At 42.6% G+C, this 13,979-nt stretch overlaps 1 protein-coding gene across 1 annotated transcript; it reads left to right on the plus strand.

Moving 5' to 3' along the window:
- The first annotated feature begins 8,859 nt into the window (after positions 1–8,859).
- On the plus strand, positions 8,860–11,603 carry LOC127335022 (probable peroxygenase 5). Its single transcript, XM_051361609.2, has 6 exons — positions 8,860–9,028; positions 9,142–9,255; positions 9,763–9,848; positions 9,936–10,030; positions 10,803–10,928; positions 11,117–11,603. The coding sequence occupies exons 1-6, from the start codon at positions 8,938–8,940 to the stop codon at positions 11,262–11,264; spliced, it is 660 nt and encodes a 219-aa protein (XP_051217569.1). The 5' UTR covers positions 8,860–8,937; the 3' UTR covers positions 11,265–11,603.
- Positions 11,604–13,979: the final 2,376 nt, after the last annotated feature.

A 13,979-nucleotide genomic window follows, 5' to 3' on the forward strand; every position in this document is an offset into this window, starting at 1 on the left:
CTCTCTCACCTCAACAATCACGGGCGGAGCCACCACCGGGTCGAGCCGGGGCGACCGACCCCCCTCAGATTCTGGCGAAAAAAACGCCCCCCCCCCCCCCCACGAAACCCAATCGGTATCGACCGAAACCGAGCGACAGAGCCCAGGTCGAGCGACGGAGGCAGGCAGGCAGCGACGGAGGAAGACCTTGCCACGCCGCCGCCCGCCCCGCTCCGGCAGCTCGCCGGCCGCACCACCGCGTTTCCCCGCCGCTCCGTTGTGCTTGCCCGGCCCGCCGCCGCCTCTCCCCGCCAGGTCCTGCCCCGCCCCGCCCCCTTTCCCCCTTTCAGCTTCTACGGGCAGATGGGGGACGGCGATGATGAATCTCACAAGAGGGCATGCTTACAGGTCGATTTTCCCCCTCTTCTTGAATTTTGATACTTGCTTGCATCATTAAAGTAGAAATCAGGGGTTAGGGTTAGGCAGATGTTCCTAAAATTTTAGTTTCCTTTTTCAATGTTGTAGGCAAATGTTCCTGAAATTTTTGATCTAGCAAATGTGGTTGCCGATCCCAGAATTCGAAGACCAATTGAGTCATTTGGTACCCCTGAAATCAGAGACAAAATGAGATGGGCATATTTATCGAGAGGCCGTACTCGTTTAGATGGTCATAATTTTCTCAAAGGTCCGGATAAGCGGTCATTTCTAAGTGCATGGTATGACAAGTTTGATTGGTTGGAGTATAGTGTGGAGAAGAATTCTGCATTTTGCTTTCATTGTTTTCTTTTCAAGTCTTCAAGCAATGGTAACCACTATGGATCAGATGTTTTCACAAAGTCAGGTTTTACAAATTGGAAGAAAGCATCGGAATATTTTCTGAAGCTTCTACACGCCTATTATTGTGCACTGCATGCCTTGATCCTAGAGACTCATTCAGCAACTTTGATAATGATATGCTAGTTGAGCTTGCAACCATGTACTCTGCTGATTTCTCTTCACATGATTGTTCTCTATTGGTTGGTGAATTGGAGATATATGTTGATGTGATGAAGAGAATTCCTGATTTCATAGCTTGTGACAGTTTGAGTGATCTTGCTCTCAAGTTAGTTCAAAAGAGATACCATGAGACCTTTTGATATGTCTCCAACGTATCTATAATTTCTGATGTTCCATGCTTATTTTATGACAATACCTACATGTTTTGTTCACACTTTATATCGTTTTTATGCGTTTTCCGGAACTAACCTATTGACAAGATGCCGAAGTGCCAGTTCCTGTTTTCTGCTGTTTTTGGTTTCAGAAATCTTACACAGGAAATAATCTCGGAATTGGACGAAATCAAGGCCCACGATCTTATAATTCCACGAAGCTTCCAGAACACCGAAGAGGGACCAGAGGGGAGGCCCAGGGCCCCCACACGTGGTGGCGGCGCGGCCAGAGGGGGGGCGCCCCCCTGGTGTGTGGAGCCCCCAGAAACCCTCCGACTCCGACTCTTCGCCTATTTAAGCCTTCCTGACCTAAAACTTTGAGACGAATAAGCCACGGTACGAGAAACCTTCCAGAGCCGCCGCCATCGCGAAGCCAAGATTCGGGGGACAGAAGTCTCTGTTCCGGCACGCCGCCGGGACGGGGAATTGCCCCCGGAAGGCATCTCCATCGACACCACCGCCATCTTCATCACCGCTGCTGTCTCCCATGATGAGGAGGGAGTATTTCTCCCCCGAGGCTGAGGGCTCTACCGTAGCTATGTGGTTCATCTCTCTCTCTTTGTGATCTAGTTGAATATCATCTATGTGCTACTCTAGTGATGTTATTAAAGTAGTCTATTCCTCCTCCATGATGTAATATTGACAGTGTGTGCATCATGTAGTACTTGGTATAAGCTATGATTGTGATCTCTTGTAGATTATGAAGTTAACTATTACTATGATAGTATTGATGCGATCTATTCCCCCTTTCATAGCTATTGTTGACAGTGTGTATGCTATGTTAGTACTCGTTATAATTGCAATGGTCTATCATGCACTCTAAGGTTACTTAAATATGAACATCGGATGTTGTGGAGCTTGTTAACTCCGGCATTGAGGTGCTCTTGTAGCCCTACACAATGAATGGTGTTTGTCATCCAACAAGAGAGTGTAGAGTAGTTTCAGTTATGTGATCAATGTTGAGAGTGTCCACTAGTGAAAGTATGATCCCTAGGCCTTGTTTCCAAACATCGAATCTCCGTTTATTTACTGTTCCACTGCATGTTTACACGCTGCCATATTTATTTCAGATTGCTATTACCACTCATATTCATCCATATTACTTGTATTTCACTATCTCTTCGCCGAACTAGTGCACCTATACATCTGACAAGTGTATTAGGTGTGTTGGGGACACAAGAGACTTCTTGTATCGTGATTGCAGGGTTGCTTCAGAGGGATATCTTTGACCTCTTCCTCCCTGAGTTCGATAAACCTTGGGTGATCCACTTAAGGGAAAACGTGCTGCTGTTCTACAAACCTCTGCTCTTGGAGGCCCAACACTGTCTACAGAAATAGAAGCGTGCGTACACATCAAGCTATTTTATGGCGCCGTTGCCGGGGAGGTAAGGTAAAAGGTATTCACATCCTCCGACTTCTAAGCTATTTCCTAGCACTGTTGCCGGTGTGTGAGTGCTCGAAGCTATTTCCTTTAGATCCTGCAATTGCATCTTTTTGTTTCTTGTTTTTCACTAGTTATGCGTAATGGAAAACAACAGTGAGCTTTTTAATCTATTTCCTGAGTTAAGACATGGATTGTTTGATGCGAAAATTAAAAAACCTATGGAACTTTATTTACATGCTAGTAGCAATGATATTAGTATGAACGCTTTGAACACCATTCTTGCTAATGCTATGGAAGAATCTAAGCTTGGGGAAGCTGGTTTTGATGAGCATGATATTTTTAGTCCCCCAAGCATTGAGGAGAAAATTTTCTTTGATGATACTTTGCCTCCTATTTATGATGATTATAATGATAGTGGTATTTTGGTGCCGCCTACTATGGAGGATAAATTTTATTATGATTATACTATGCCTCCTACACTTGATGAGAATAATAATGATAGCTACTTTGTTGAATTTGCTCCCACTACAATTAATAAGAATGACTATGCTTATGTTGGGAGTAGTAATAATTTTATGCATGTAGCTCATGATAAGAATGTTTCATTTGATAGTTATATTGTTGAGTTTGTTCATGATACTACTGGAAATTATTATGAGAGAGGAAAATATGGTTGTAGAAGTTTTCATGTTACTAAAACACCTCTCTATATGCTGAAAATTTTGAAGTTACTTGTGTTTTATCTTCCTATGCTTGTCACTTTGTTCTTCATGAATTTATTTGTGTACAAGATTCCTTTTCATAGGAAGTGGGTTAGACTTAAAAGTGTTTCTTAGTTGCTTTTGATGCTATCTTTTGCTTCAACTCTTATTTCTTGCGAGTGCATCATTGAAATTACTGAGCCCATCTTAATGGCTATAAAGAAAGCACTTCTTGGGAGATAACCCATGTGTTTATTTTACTACAGCAATTTTGTTTTATATTTGTGTCTTGGAAGTTGTTACTACTGTAGCAACCTCTCCTTATCTTACTTTATTGCATTGTTGTGCCAAGTGAAGTCTTTGATAGTAGGGTTGATACTAGATTTGGATTACTGCGCAGAAATAGATTTCTTGCTGTCACGAATTTGGGCAGGGTTCTCTGTAGGTAACTCAGAAAAATCTGTCAATTTACATGAGTGATCCTCAGATATGTACGCAACTTTCATTAGTTTTGAGTTTTCTCATCTGAGCAAGTTTAGTGTCCCAGAAAAATTCGTCTTTACGGACTGTTCTGTTTTGATAGATTCTGCCTTTTATTTCGCATTGCCTCTTTTGCTGTGTTGGATGGATTTCTTTGTTCCATTAACTTTCAGTAGCTTTGTGCAATGTCCAGAAGTGTTAAGAATGATTGTGTCACCTCTGAACATGTGAATTTTTGATTATGCACTAACCCTCTAATGAGTTTGTTTTGAGTTTGGTGTGGAGGAAGTTTTCAAGGGTCAAGAGAGGAGGATGATATATGATTAAGAAGAGTGAAAGGTCTAAGCTTGGGGATGCCCTCGTGGTTCATCCCTGCATATTTCAAGAAGACTCAAGCGTCTAAGCTTGGGGATGCCTTGGGCATCCCCTTCTTCATCAACAATTTATCAGGTTTCTTCTATTGAAACTATATTTTTATTCCGTCACATCTTATGTACTTTACTTGGAGCGTCTGTGTGCTTTTATTTTAGTTTTTGTTATTTTCATTCTCTGAATAAATTCATGCTTGTGTGGGAGAGAGACACGCTCCGCTGTTGCATATGAACACATGTGTTCTTAGCTTTACTCTTAATGTTCATGGCAAAGGTTGAAACTGCTTCGTTCATTGTTATATGGTTGGAAACAGAAAATGTTACATGTGGTAATTGGTATATTGTCTTGAATAATTTGATACTTGGCAATTGTTGTGCTCATATAGATCATGTTTAAGCTCTGGCATCATGTACTTTGCACCTATTAATGAAGAACTACATAGAGCTTGTTAAAATTTGGTTTGCATGATTGGTCTCTCTAGAGTCTAGATATTTTCTGGTGAGGTGTTTGAACAACAAGGAAGACAATGTAGAGTCTTATAATGCTTGCAATATGTTCTTATGTAAGTTTTGCCGTACCGGTTCATACTTGAGTTTGCTTCAAACAACCTTGCTAGCCTAAGCCTTGTATTGAGAGGGATTACTTCTCGTGCATCCAAATCCTTGAGCCAAAAACTATGCCATTTGTGTCCACCATACCTACCTACTACATGGTATTTTTCTGCCATTCCAAAGTAAATTGCTTGAGTGCTACCTTTAAAATTCCATCCTTTGTCTTTGCAATATATAGCTCATGGGAAAATAGCTTAAAAAACTATTGTGGTATTGATTATGTACTTATGTATCTTATTTCTTATAAGTTGCTTGTTGAGCGGTAACCATGTTTCTGGGGACGCTATCAACTATTACACTTTGTTGAATATCATGTGAGTTGCTATGCATGTTCGTCTTGTCTGAAGTAAGGGTGATTTATCATGAGTTGAATGGTCTGAGTATGCATATTGTTAGAGAAGAACATTGGGCCGCTAACTAAAGCCATGATCCATGGTGGAAGTTTCAGTTTGGACAACAATCCTCATTCTCTTATGAGAATATTATCTGTTGTTGAATGCTTACGCATTAAAGTGGAGTCCATTATCTGTTGTCTATGCTGTCCCGGTATGGATGTCTAAGTTGAGAATAATCAAAAGCGAGAAATCCAATGCGAGCTTTCTCCTTAGACCTTTGTACAGGCGGCATAGAGGTACCCCTTTGTGATACTTGGTTAAAACATATGTTATGCAATGATAATCCATGTAAATCCAAACTAATTAGGACAAGGTGCGGGCACTATTGGTAACCTATGCATGAGGCTTGCAACTTATAGGATGTCTTATACATAACACATATGCTTTATTACTACCGTTGACAAAATTGTTTCTATGTTTTCTAAATAAAAGCTCTAGCACAAATATAGCAATCCATGCTTCCCTCTTCGAAGGGCCTTTCTTCTACTTTTATGTTGAGTCAGTTTACCTACTTCTTTCTATCTTAGAAGCAAACACTTGTGTTAACTGTGCATTGATTCTTACATACTTGCTTATTTGCATTCATCATATTACTTTGTGTTGACAATTATCCATGAGATAAACATGTTGAAGTTGAAAGCAACTGCTGAAACTTATATCTTCCTCTGTGTTGCTTCGATGCCTTTACTTTGAATTTATTGCTTTATGAGTTAACTCTTATGCAAGTCTCATTAATGTTGTCTTGAAAGTACTATTCATGAAAAGTCTTTGCTATATGATTTAGTTGTTTAATCATTGTCTTTGCCATTGCTTCGAATCACTGCATTCATCTCATATGTTTTGCAATAGTATGATCAAGATTATGTTGGTAGCATGTTACTTCAGAAATTATTCTTTTTATCGTTTACCTACTCGAGGATGAGTAGGAACTAAGCTTGGGGATGCTGATACGTCTCCAACGTATCTATAATTTCTGATGTTCCATGCTTGTTTTATGACAATACCTACATGTTTTGTTCACACTTTATATCGTTTTGATGCGTTTTCCGGAACTAACCTATTTACAAGATGCCGAAGTGCCAGTTCCTGTTTTCTGCTGTTTTTGGTTTCAGAAATCTTACACAGGAAATATTCTCGGAATTGGACGAAATCAAGGCCCACGATCTTATAATTCCACGAAGCTTCCAGAACACCGAAGAGGGACCAGAGGGGAGGCCCAGGGCCCCCACACGTGGTGGTGGCGTGGCCAGAGGGGGGCGCCCCCCTGGTGTGTGGAGCCCCCAGAAACCCTCCGACTCCGACTCTTCGCCTATTTAAGCCTTCATGACCTAAAACTTCGAGACGAATAAGCCACGGTACGAGAAACCTTCCAGAGCCGCCGCCATCGCGAAGCCAAGATTCGGGGGACAGAAGTCTCTGTTCCGGCACGCCGCCGGGACGGGGAATTGCCCCCGGAAGGCATCTCCATCGATACCACCGCCATCTTCATCACCGCTGCTGTCTCCCATGATGAGGAGGGAGTAGTTCTCCCCCGAGGCTGAGGGCTCTATCGTAGCTATGTGGTTCATCTCTCTCTTTGTGATCTAGTTGAATATCATCTATGTGCTACTCTAGTGATGTTATTAAAGTAGTCTATTCCTCCTCCATGATGTAATGTTGACAGTGTGTGCATCATGTAGTACTTGGTATAAGCTATGATTGTGATCTCTTGTAGATTATGAAGTTAACTATTACTATGATAGTATTGATGCGATCTATTCCCCCTTTCATAGCTATTGTTGACAGTGTGTATGCTATGTTAGTACTCGGTATAATTGCAATGGTCTATCATGCACTCTAAGGTTACTTAAATATGAACATCGGATGTTGTGGAGCTTGTTAACTCCGGCATTGTGGTGCTCTTGTAGCCCTACACAATGAATGGTGTTTATCATCCAACAAGAGAGTGTAGAGTAGTTTCAGTTATGTGATCAATGTTGAGAGTGTCCACTAGTGAAAGTATGATCGCTAGGCGTTTATTTACTGTTCCACTGCATGTTTACTCGCTGCCATATTTATTTTAGATTGCTATTACCACTCATATTCATCCATATTACGTGTATTTCACTATCTCTTCGCCGAACTAGTACACCTATACATCTGACAAGTGTATTAGGTGTGTTGGGGACACAAGAGACTTCTTGTATCGTGATTGCAGGGTTGCTTGAGAGGGATATCTTTGACCTCTTCCTCCCTGAGTTCGATAAACCTTGGGTGATCAACTTAAGGGAAAACTTGCTGCTGTTCTACAAACCTCTGCTCTTGGAGGCCCAACACTATCTACAGGAATAGAAGCGTGCGTAGACATCACCTTTCCATTGGTCTACCGCCTTATTACACTTGCTTTGACATTGCCTGTGGCAACAACATCAGTTGAGAGGGTTTTCTCGGCAATGAATATTATAAAATCATCTCTTCGGAACAAGATAGGGGATGATTGGCTCAATGATTTGATGATTTGCTATGTTGAGAAAGATATATTTGCCAAAATTGATGACAAGAAGATTATGCTACGTTTCCATTCCTACAACAACCGCAGAGGTCATCTTCCGCGGGGCTTTCGTCTTCCAAGCTTAGATACAACTTAATGGTACGATACTATCTTATCAAAATGTGGCTCTATTTTGGTGTTCATGTTTTTATAGTCATTTTGTTGTTGTACTTGATGAAATATGTAAATTAAATATGTTTGAACCTCTTTTGTTGAATACATTTGCTCTGTTCTGTCAAAAAAAAATTTAGAGCTTAATTTCGACCCCCCTCAGTTCAATTTCTGGCTCCACCACTGTCAACAATCATGAACCCGCGCCTATCCCAGCTTCGACCGACATCGTCCAACTTGCCGCCATGCCGTTCTTTTCAACCGGTGTTATCCAGATCCATGTCTTGCTGCTTGCTTCGACGCACACCGTTCTATTTCGTATTTTTTCACTCATACATCCTTGGCATTATGGGAAATGGGAGCCCTGCTTGTAAATATATTTCAATACTTTCAAATTGTGGTTTGCAAGTGAATTAGGAAATCAGTTCTTCAAAGGAAATAATAATTAGGGAAATGTGATGTACATCCATTTATTTCTACATATTGTTATACTTTCGATTATGTTTCTTACAGACAGTTGACATCCGCTCAAATTTTCGAAAAATGTTTTCTTACTGCCCATTCGTTTACAGTTTCAAGTGTACAATACCTCCTATTTTGTTAGCAGTTAGAGATTTTAGAAACATAGCAGCTAAGACAATTAGCAGATTTCCAAAAGGATGATAACACTTACAGTTTCTGTTAATTTTATCTTGGGGGTTTCTCTTATTTTTCAACACTGGCTCCTGTTGGAATGTGGCTTAGTTTCTGGCAAGCAACAGCAAGGACCACCACACCAGAGATCTAACCAAAACATGTGGCTTCAGTCTGCTCTCTGTCTACGCATCGTTGCAAATTCTTTTCTCAAAGTTGCAACATACAACGAGATAGCATCTTCCCAGTTTCAGAAAAAAATAGGTGCAATTTGGGGCCAAGTGTAAGCAGTCTGCATCAGTACCGACGGTCATGGCAATTCACACTGTAGTGCTCGACAAGCTCTCATTAAGATTTTCTTGGGCCTTGGGGCCCTCCTTTAGCTGTTTCTGCGCGTGTTACACACCCCATTTTTCGCATGTAGCTCTTTCCAGCTCTATTTAAACAGGACCATGCGATGCTCCTCCAGAATCGCACACTCACAGTCACACACGGCCGCACACGCATTCCTGGGTGCAGCGCAGGACGAGGCTATGGCCGGTGGGCGACGATCGTCCGTACCAGCTTCTCTGCAGCTGCCATCGGTCTCTGCTCTTCTGCTTCTCACGATCTTTAGCTCTAACTGTAAGTTCGCAGTGTACCTGCAGTTAAAGACTTATTTCTTCCGGTATATATACATATATAACCATGAGAACTTCCGGACTCTGATGCAAAACTTTCATTTTTATCTTTGCAAGGGGGGCATGCCGTGGCAAAATTTGATCCTGCGAACATGACGGCACTCCAGGAGCATGTCTCCTTTTTCGACCGCAACAAGGACGGCATCATTACTCCTGCGGAAACCTTCGAAGGTGACTACCTTTACTCAACAAATTAGGCAATCTTGTTGCCTGAGTAGAATCTCATGCATTTGCACTATTTTTCCAAATAGTGTATCTCCGTTTTGATGAGCAATAGATAAGCTCAACGGATGTTTCAGTTGTAAACAGAGAATATAATCTTAAAAGTGCATGTGAAATACAATACTAAAATTGTTGCTATAGTGATTAATTTGATTTCCTACATGTGTCTGAGACTTATGCATATTGGCTGTATATTAAACTTTGGAATTAAGGTAAACGTTATCCTTTTTTTCCTTTTAGCACAATATCAATCAATATGTTAGGTAACTATAATTTGTTGATGTTCAAAAACTATTAGGCTATCGTAAACAAGTGCCAAAATCCAACACATGACAAGTTTTTAAATGCTTTTATAGTAGCAACAAGTGATAAGCTTGTTGACATTTTTACATTGAGTCCTTCAGAAAAACAGTTTTTATTTTCATACATATGTAAAAGATATACTTGGGATTGCAGGGTTCGTTGCAATCGGTTGCGAGATTGCATTCTCTACAGCTGCCGCGACGACCATCCACACTGCTCTTGCTTTTAAAACGACCCCGGTACCCTTTCTCTCATACATAACAGAAACATGTGGTGTGGTCACGCAGATAACTAACTCCAATCTTATAATTTTGTATTCAACTTAGGCCGGTGCACCACTTCCCTACATAAACATATATGTAGAGAATATCCACAAAGCTATCCATGGAGGTGATACAGGTGTATATGATACAAAAGGAAGGTAGGAGTAATTGAAATAACCTACTTTTACTCGAAATGCATGTTTGGACTCAGAATTCATATAAAGTAAACGCAAGCTTAACATGCTGAAAACTAAATGAATTATAAAACTTGAAGTCTATTTGTTTCTTTTAATTTATTTTGAGTTCAAAGTTGAATTTTTGCAGACAGTCCATCATCTTATAAACCAAATTTAATCAAATGTATTGCATTTATTATGACCATTGTTATTGTGATTCTAGGTGGGGGTACCTACATACAGCAGGTACATCCCCACCATAGCATTTAGTGATGTACAATGTGTCACGTTTTATACACTCACTCTGATTCTTGGTATAAGAAGATTTTTAGAGTTTGTGGCAGTCAATATTTATATGTTTAACCATCACTCAACATTGATAATATTAAATTAGAATTACAATATTAGTCATTGAAAATACTTTTGTAATAAAGTTAGTTTATCGTGAAGCAAACAGATTTGTTAAAAAGAATGAGGGTCAAAGTGTTGCTTTAGGGACTGCATTGACGTCTTGAACCACATATATTATGAACCAAAGATAGTATCCACCATATGTAGCCACGCAGAATATAAGAAGAAGCCTGCTATATTTCCTTACATAGATATACAAGGGTTATCTTTGATCGTTTTGTGCTATGATATACTTTCTTTTTTGGGATATTTTGTTACTAGCTCTAGTGATATGCACTAGCTTTTTCTGCATATTCTTAACTTGGTTCAAAGTCACATGTATTCTGAACTTGACAATCTGTAGGTTTGTTCCTGAAGAGTTTGAGGGAATATTCAAAAAGTATGCAAAAATCCGACGAGATGCGTTGACATACGCGGAGATGGAGTTCATGCTTGCGGACAATCTAGATCCACTAGACCCATCATCAGTGTAAATTTTTTGTCAAATCAAATTACTGATGAATATTGCATTGCTGAAGCAATTATAGGTTCTATTTTAAATTTAATAACATCAATTTTTTTTGTAAAAGGGTAGAATGATGATTTATTTTTTGACCTGGATAATGATGATTTAGGGTTCTGAAGATGTCTAAGTCTGCAATTTCTTGTACTTTGCAGGGCACCCCAGGTAGAATGGGGTCTAATATACACACTTGCAAGCGATTGGCTTGGGTTTCTTCACAAGGACAAAATCAGAGGTATTTACGATGGAAGCGTGTTCACCAAGTTGGAGGAGAAGAGGAAGCCTTTTCAAAGTGATATGTGATGGACTCTAGCAATTATGCACCTTATTCGAAGTGCATTTGATTGCCCATAAGTGAAAAACTGGTGGCTAGTCTAGTAATCTAGCTGCCACATGTATCTTTCCTGCTTTCATTTAAATCTGAATTCAGTAGAGCTTGAACTCGCGGTGTGTGCGGGTCTTGCGCGTCTGGTCAGAGCTAGAGCGAGAGCTCGACCACATCCTAGTACACCTCCACGATGGAATCCATGGGTCTGCACGATTACAATTTACAACTTGATCGTGGGCACGGTTTGGCTTAGACAATTTCCCTTTAAGCAATGAAAAAGGTAGAGAAAAGCTGTACGATTTGGCAGCACAAAATTCGTAGTGTTTGTGTGTGTGTGTTGTGCAGGTTCAGAACTGTCCATTGGTATCAGAGCATGCTGATCTCGGCCGATGCCTTCATGAACAAAACAAATCCACGCTTACGGTAAGGAAAGGGAGCCACAAGCGCAAGGGTGTGCAATGAGGTTCCTAATTCAAAACATTAGAGGGTTCGGGGTGCCAGGGCGCGTGACCCAGCTCAAGGACTTGTTCAGGTTAGAGAGAGTTGACATTATCGGACTCCAGGAGACCATTAAGTCGGAGTTCTCGGCGGTGGAGCTCCGCAGACTTGAGCACGGGGGCCAATTTGCTTGGAGTTGGCTCCCAACCGTGGGGCACTCCGGGGGGATGCTCCTTGGTTTTAGGGATGAGTGCTTTGAGGTTGGCCGCTGGAAGAAGGGTACCTTCTTTCTGAGCTCGGAGGTGCTGCAGAGAAACAATAACCGCAAGTGGTGCTTCATGTTGATTTATGGGCCGGCGGACCACGCGAGGACTGGCGAGTTCCTGGGGGAATTAGAGGGGGAAGTGTTGGCTTGTCCACTACCTTTGGTGGTGGCGGGCAACTTCAACCTCATACGCCGGGCCGAGGATAAAAGCAACGGGATCGTCAACTGGCCTAGGGTAAGGCGTTTCAATGACGTGCTTGATGGGTTGGCGCTCAGGGAGATTAGGCGGGCAGGGGCCCGCTTCACCTGGACGAACAACCAGGCAGTACCAATTAGGTCTGTCCTGGATAGGTTGTTTGTTTCTACGAGTTGGGAGAGTCTCTTCCCCCTTTGTACGCTGACGGCGATCACCAGAATTGGCTCGGACCATTGTCCGCTGATTCTGGATAATGGTGAGAAAGGGCTAAGGATCTCTTCGCGCTTCTTCTTCCAGACTTGGTGGTTTGGGGTGCCGGGCTTTGGGGAGCTCGTGAAGGATAAGCTCTTACATGCGGGGGTGGACTCGGGACCACATCGCTGCTGCATTGATTTGTGGCAAGGAAAGTCAAGAGGGCTGCGACAATTCCTGAAGGGTTGGGGGGCTAACCTTGGCAAGCAGAAGCGGGCGGTCAGAGAGGGCATCATGCTACAGATCGCCCAACTGGATAGCTCTGCGGATGCAGGTGGGCTGGATGAGGAAGGGTGGGCCCTTCGCTACCATTTGGAGGACCAGATTATTCAGATAGATGCTCTAGAAGAGGAATATTGGGAGCAACGCAGCAGGGTCCAGTGGACTCTCAAAGGGGATGCGTGCACGGCCTTCTTCCATGCGTTTGCCAATGGCAGGCGGAGGAAGTGCTTAATTCCGAGGCTTTTTACCGAGACTGGGGAAGTCACGAAGCAGAGGGAGTTGGTAGACCACATCTACGGTTTCTACAAAGGGCTGATGGGGGCAGAGGGAGAAGAAAGGGTCTTCTCGCTGGCCCCGAACTTGTGGCCGGACTCTCTTAGGGTCTCCGAGGAGGAGAACGAGGACTTGGCCCTCACTTTTACTGCACAGGAGCTGGACCATGTCCTTGCGGAAATGAAGCCCGACTCGGCGCCTGGGCTGGACGGACTACCGGTGGCGTTCTTTAAGAGGTTCTGGGGGGACCTCAGGGGTCTCATATTACAGATCCTTAATGACTTCGCCCTAGGGAGGGTGGACATCGCTAGGCTTAATTACGGCATCATATCCCTCATCCCCAAGCTCAAAGGGGCGGATACGATTAAGATGTTTAGACCGATTACCTTGATCAATGTTATCTTTAAATTCGTGGCGAAAGCTTATGCGACTAGGTTGGCCCCGATAGCCCATAGGACGATTGACCGCAGCCAGTCCGCATTCATCAAAGGTAGATGCCTGCATGAGGGTGTGCTTGCACTACACGAGATTGCCCACGAGCTCAGAGTCAAAAAACTTAAGGGCCTTCTACTTAAATTGGATTTCGAGAAGGCCTATGACAGAGTGAACTGGGAGTTCTTGCGGGAGGTCCTACTGAGAAAGGGTTTCTCGGTGGGCGTGGTCCACCATTTGATGCAGCTAGTGTCCGGGGGACAAACGGCAATTAACATTAACGGTGAGATCAGCCCGTTCTTCAGGAATAGGCGGGGAGTGAGACAGGGAGACCCGCTCTCCCCTATCCTGTTTGATTTCTTGGTGGATGCACTTGCCGCGATTCTGACTAAGGCCAAGGGGGCCGGTCACATCCAGGGGGTGGTGGAACATCTCATACCAGGGGGAGTCACACATCTCCAGTATGCGGATGACACCATGATCCTCCTAGAACCGTCTACTTTGGGAGTAGCAAATCTTAAAATTCTCCTACTTTGCTTTGAGAATATGTCAGGACTTAAGATAAATCTCTCTAAGAGCGAAGTGGTGGTGATAGGGGTCAACGGGGAAGAA

The sequence above is a fragment of the Lolium perenne genome, chromosome 2, assembly GCF_019359855.2.
Source record: "Lolium perenne isolate Kyuss_39 chromosome 2, Kyuss_2.0, whole genome shotgun sequence".
NCBI lineage: Eukaryota > Viridiplantae > Streptophyta > Magnoliopsida > Poales > Poaceae > Lolium > Lolium perenne.

Bases quoted from the DNA above. Each gene is read 5' to 3' on its own strand.
- LOC127335022 (XM_051361609.2), top strand. From the start codon at position 8,938: ATGGCCGGTGGGCGACGATCGTCCGTACCAGCTTCTCTGCAGCTGCCA. The intron at 9,029-9,141 runs GTAAGTTCGCAG...TATCTTTGCAAG, and splicing joins CACGATCTTTAGCTCTAACT to GGGGGCATGCCGTGGCAAAA. The intron at 9,849-9,935 runs GTACCCTTTCTC...TATTCAACTTAG, and splicing joins TTGCTTTTAAAACGACCCCG to GCCGGTGCACCACTTCCCTA.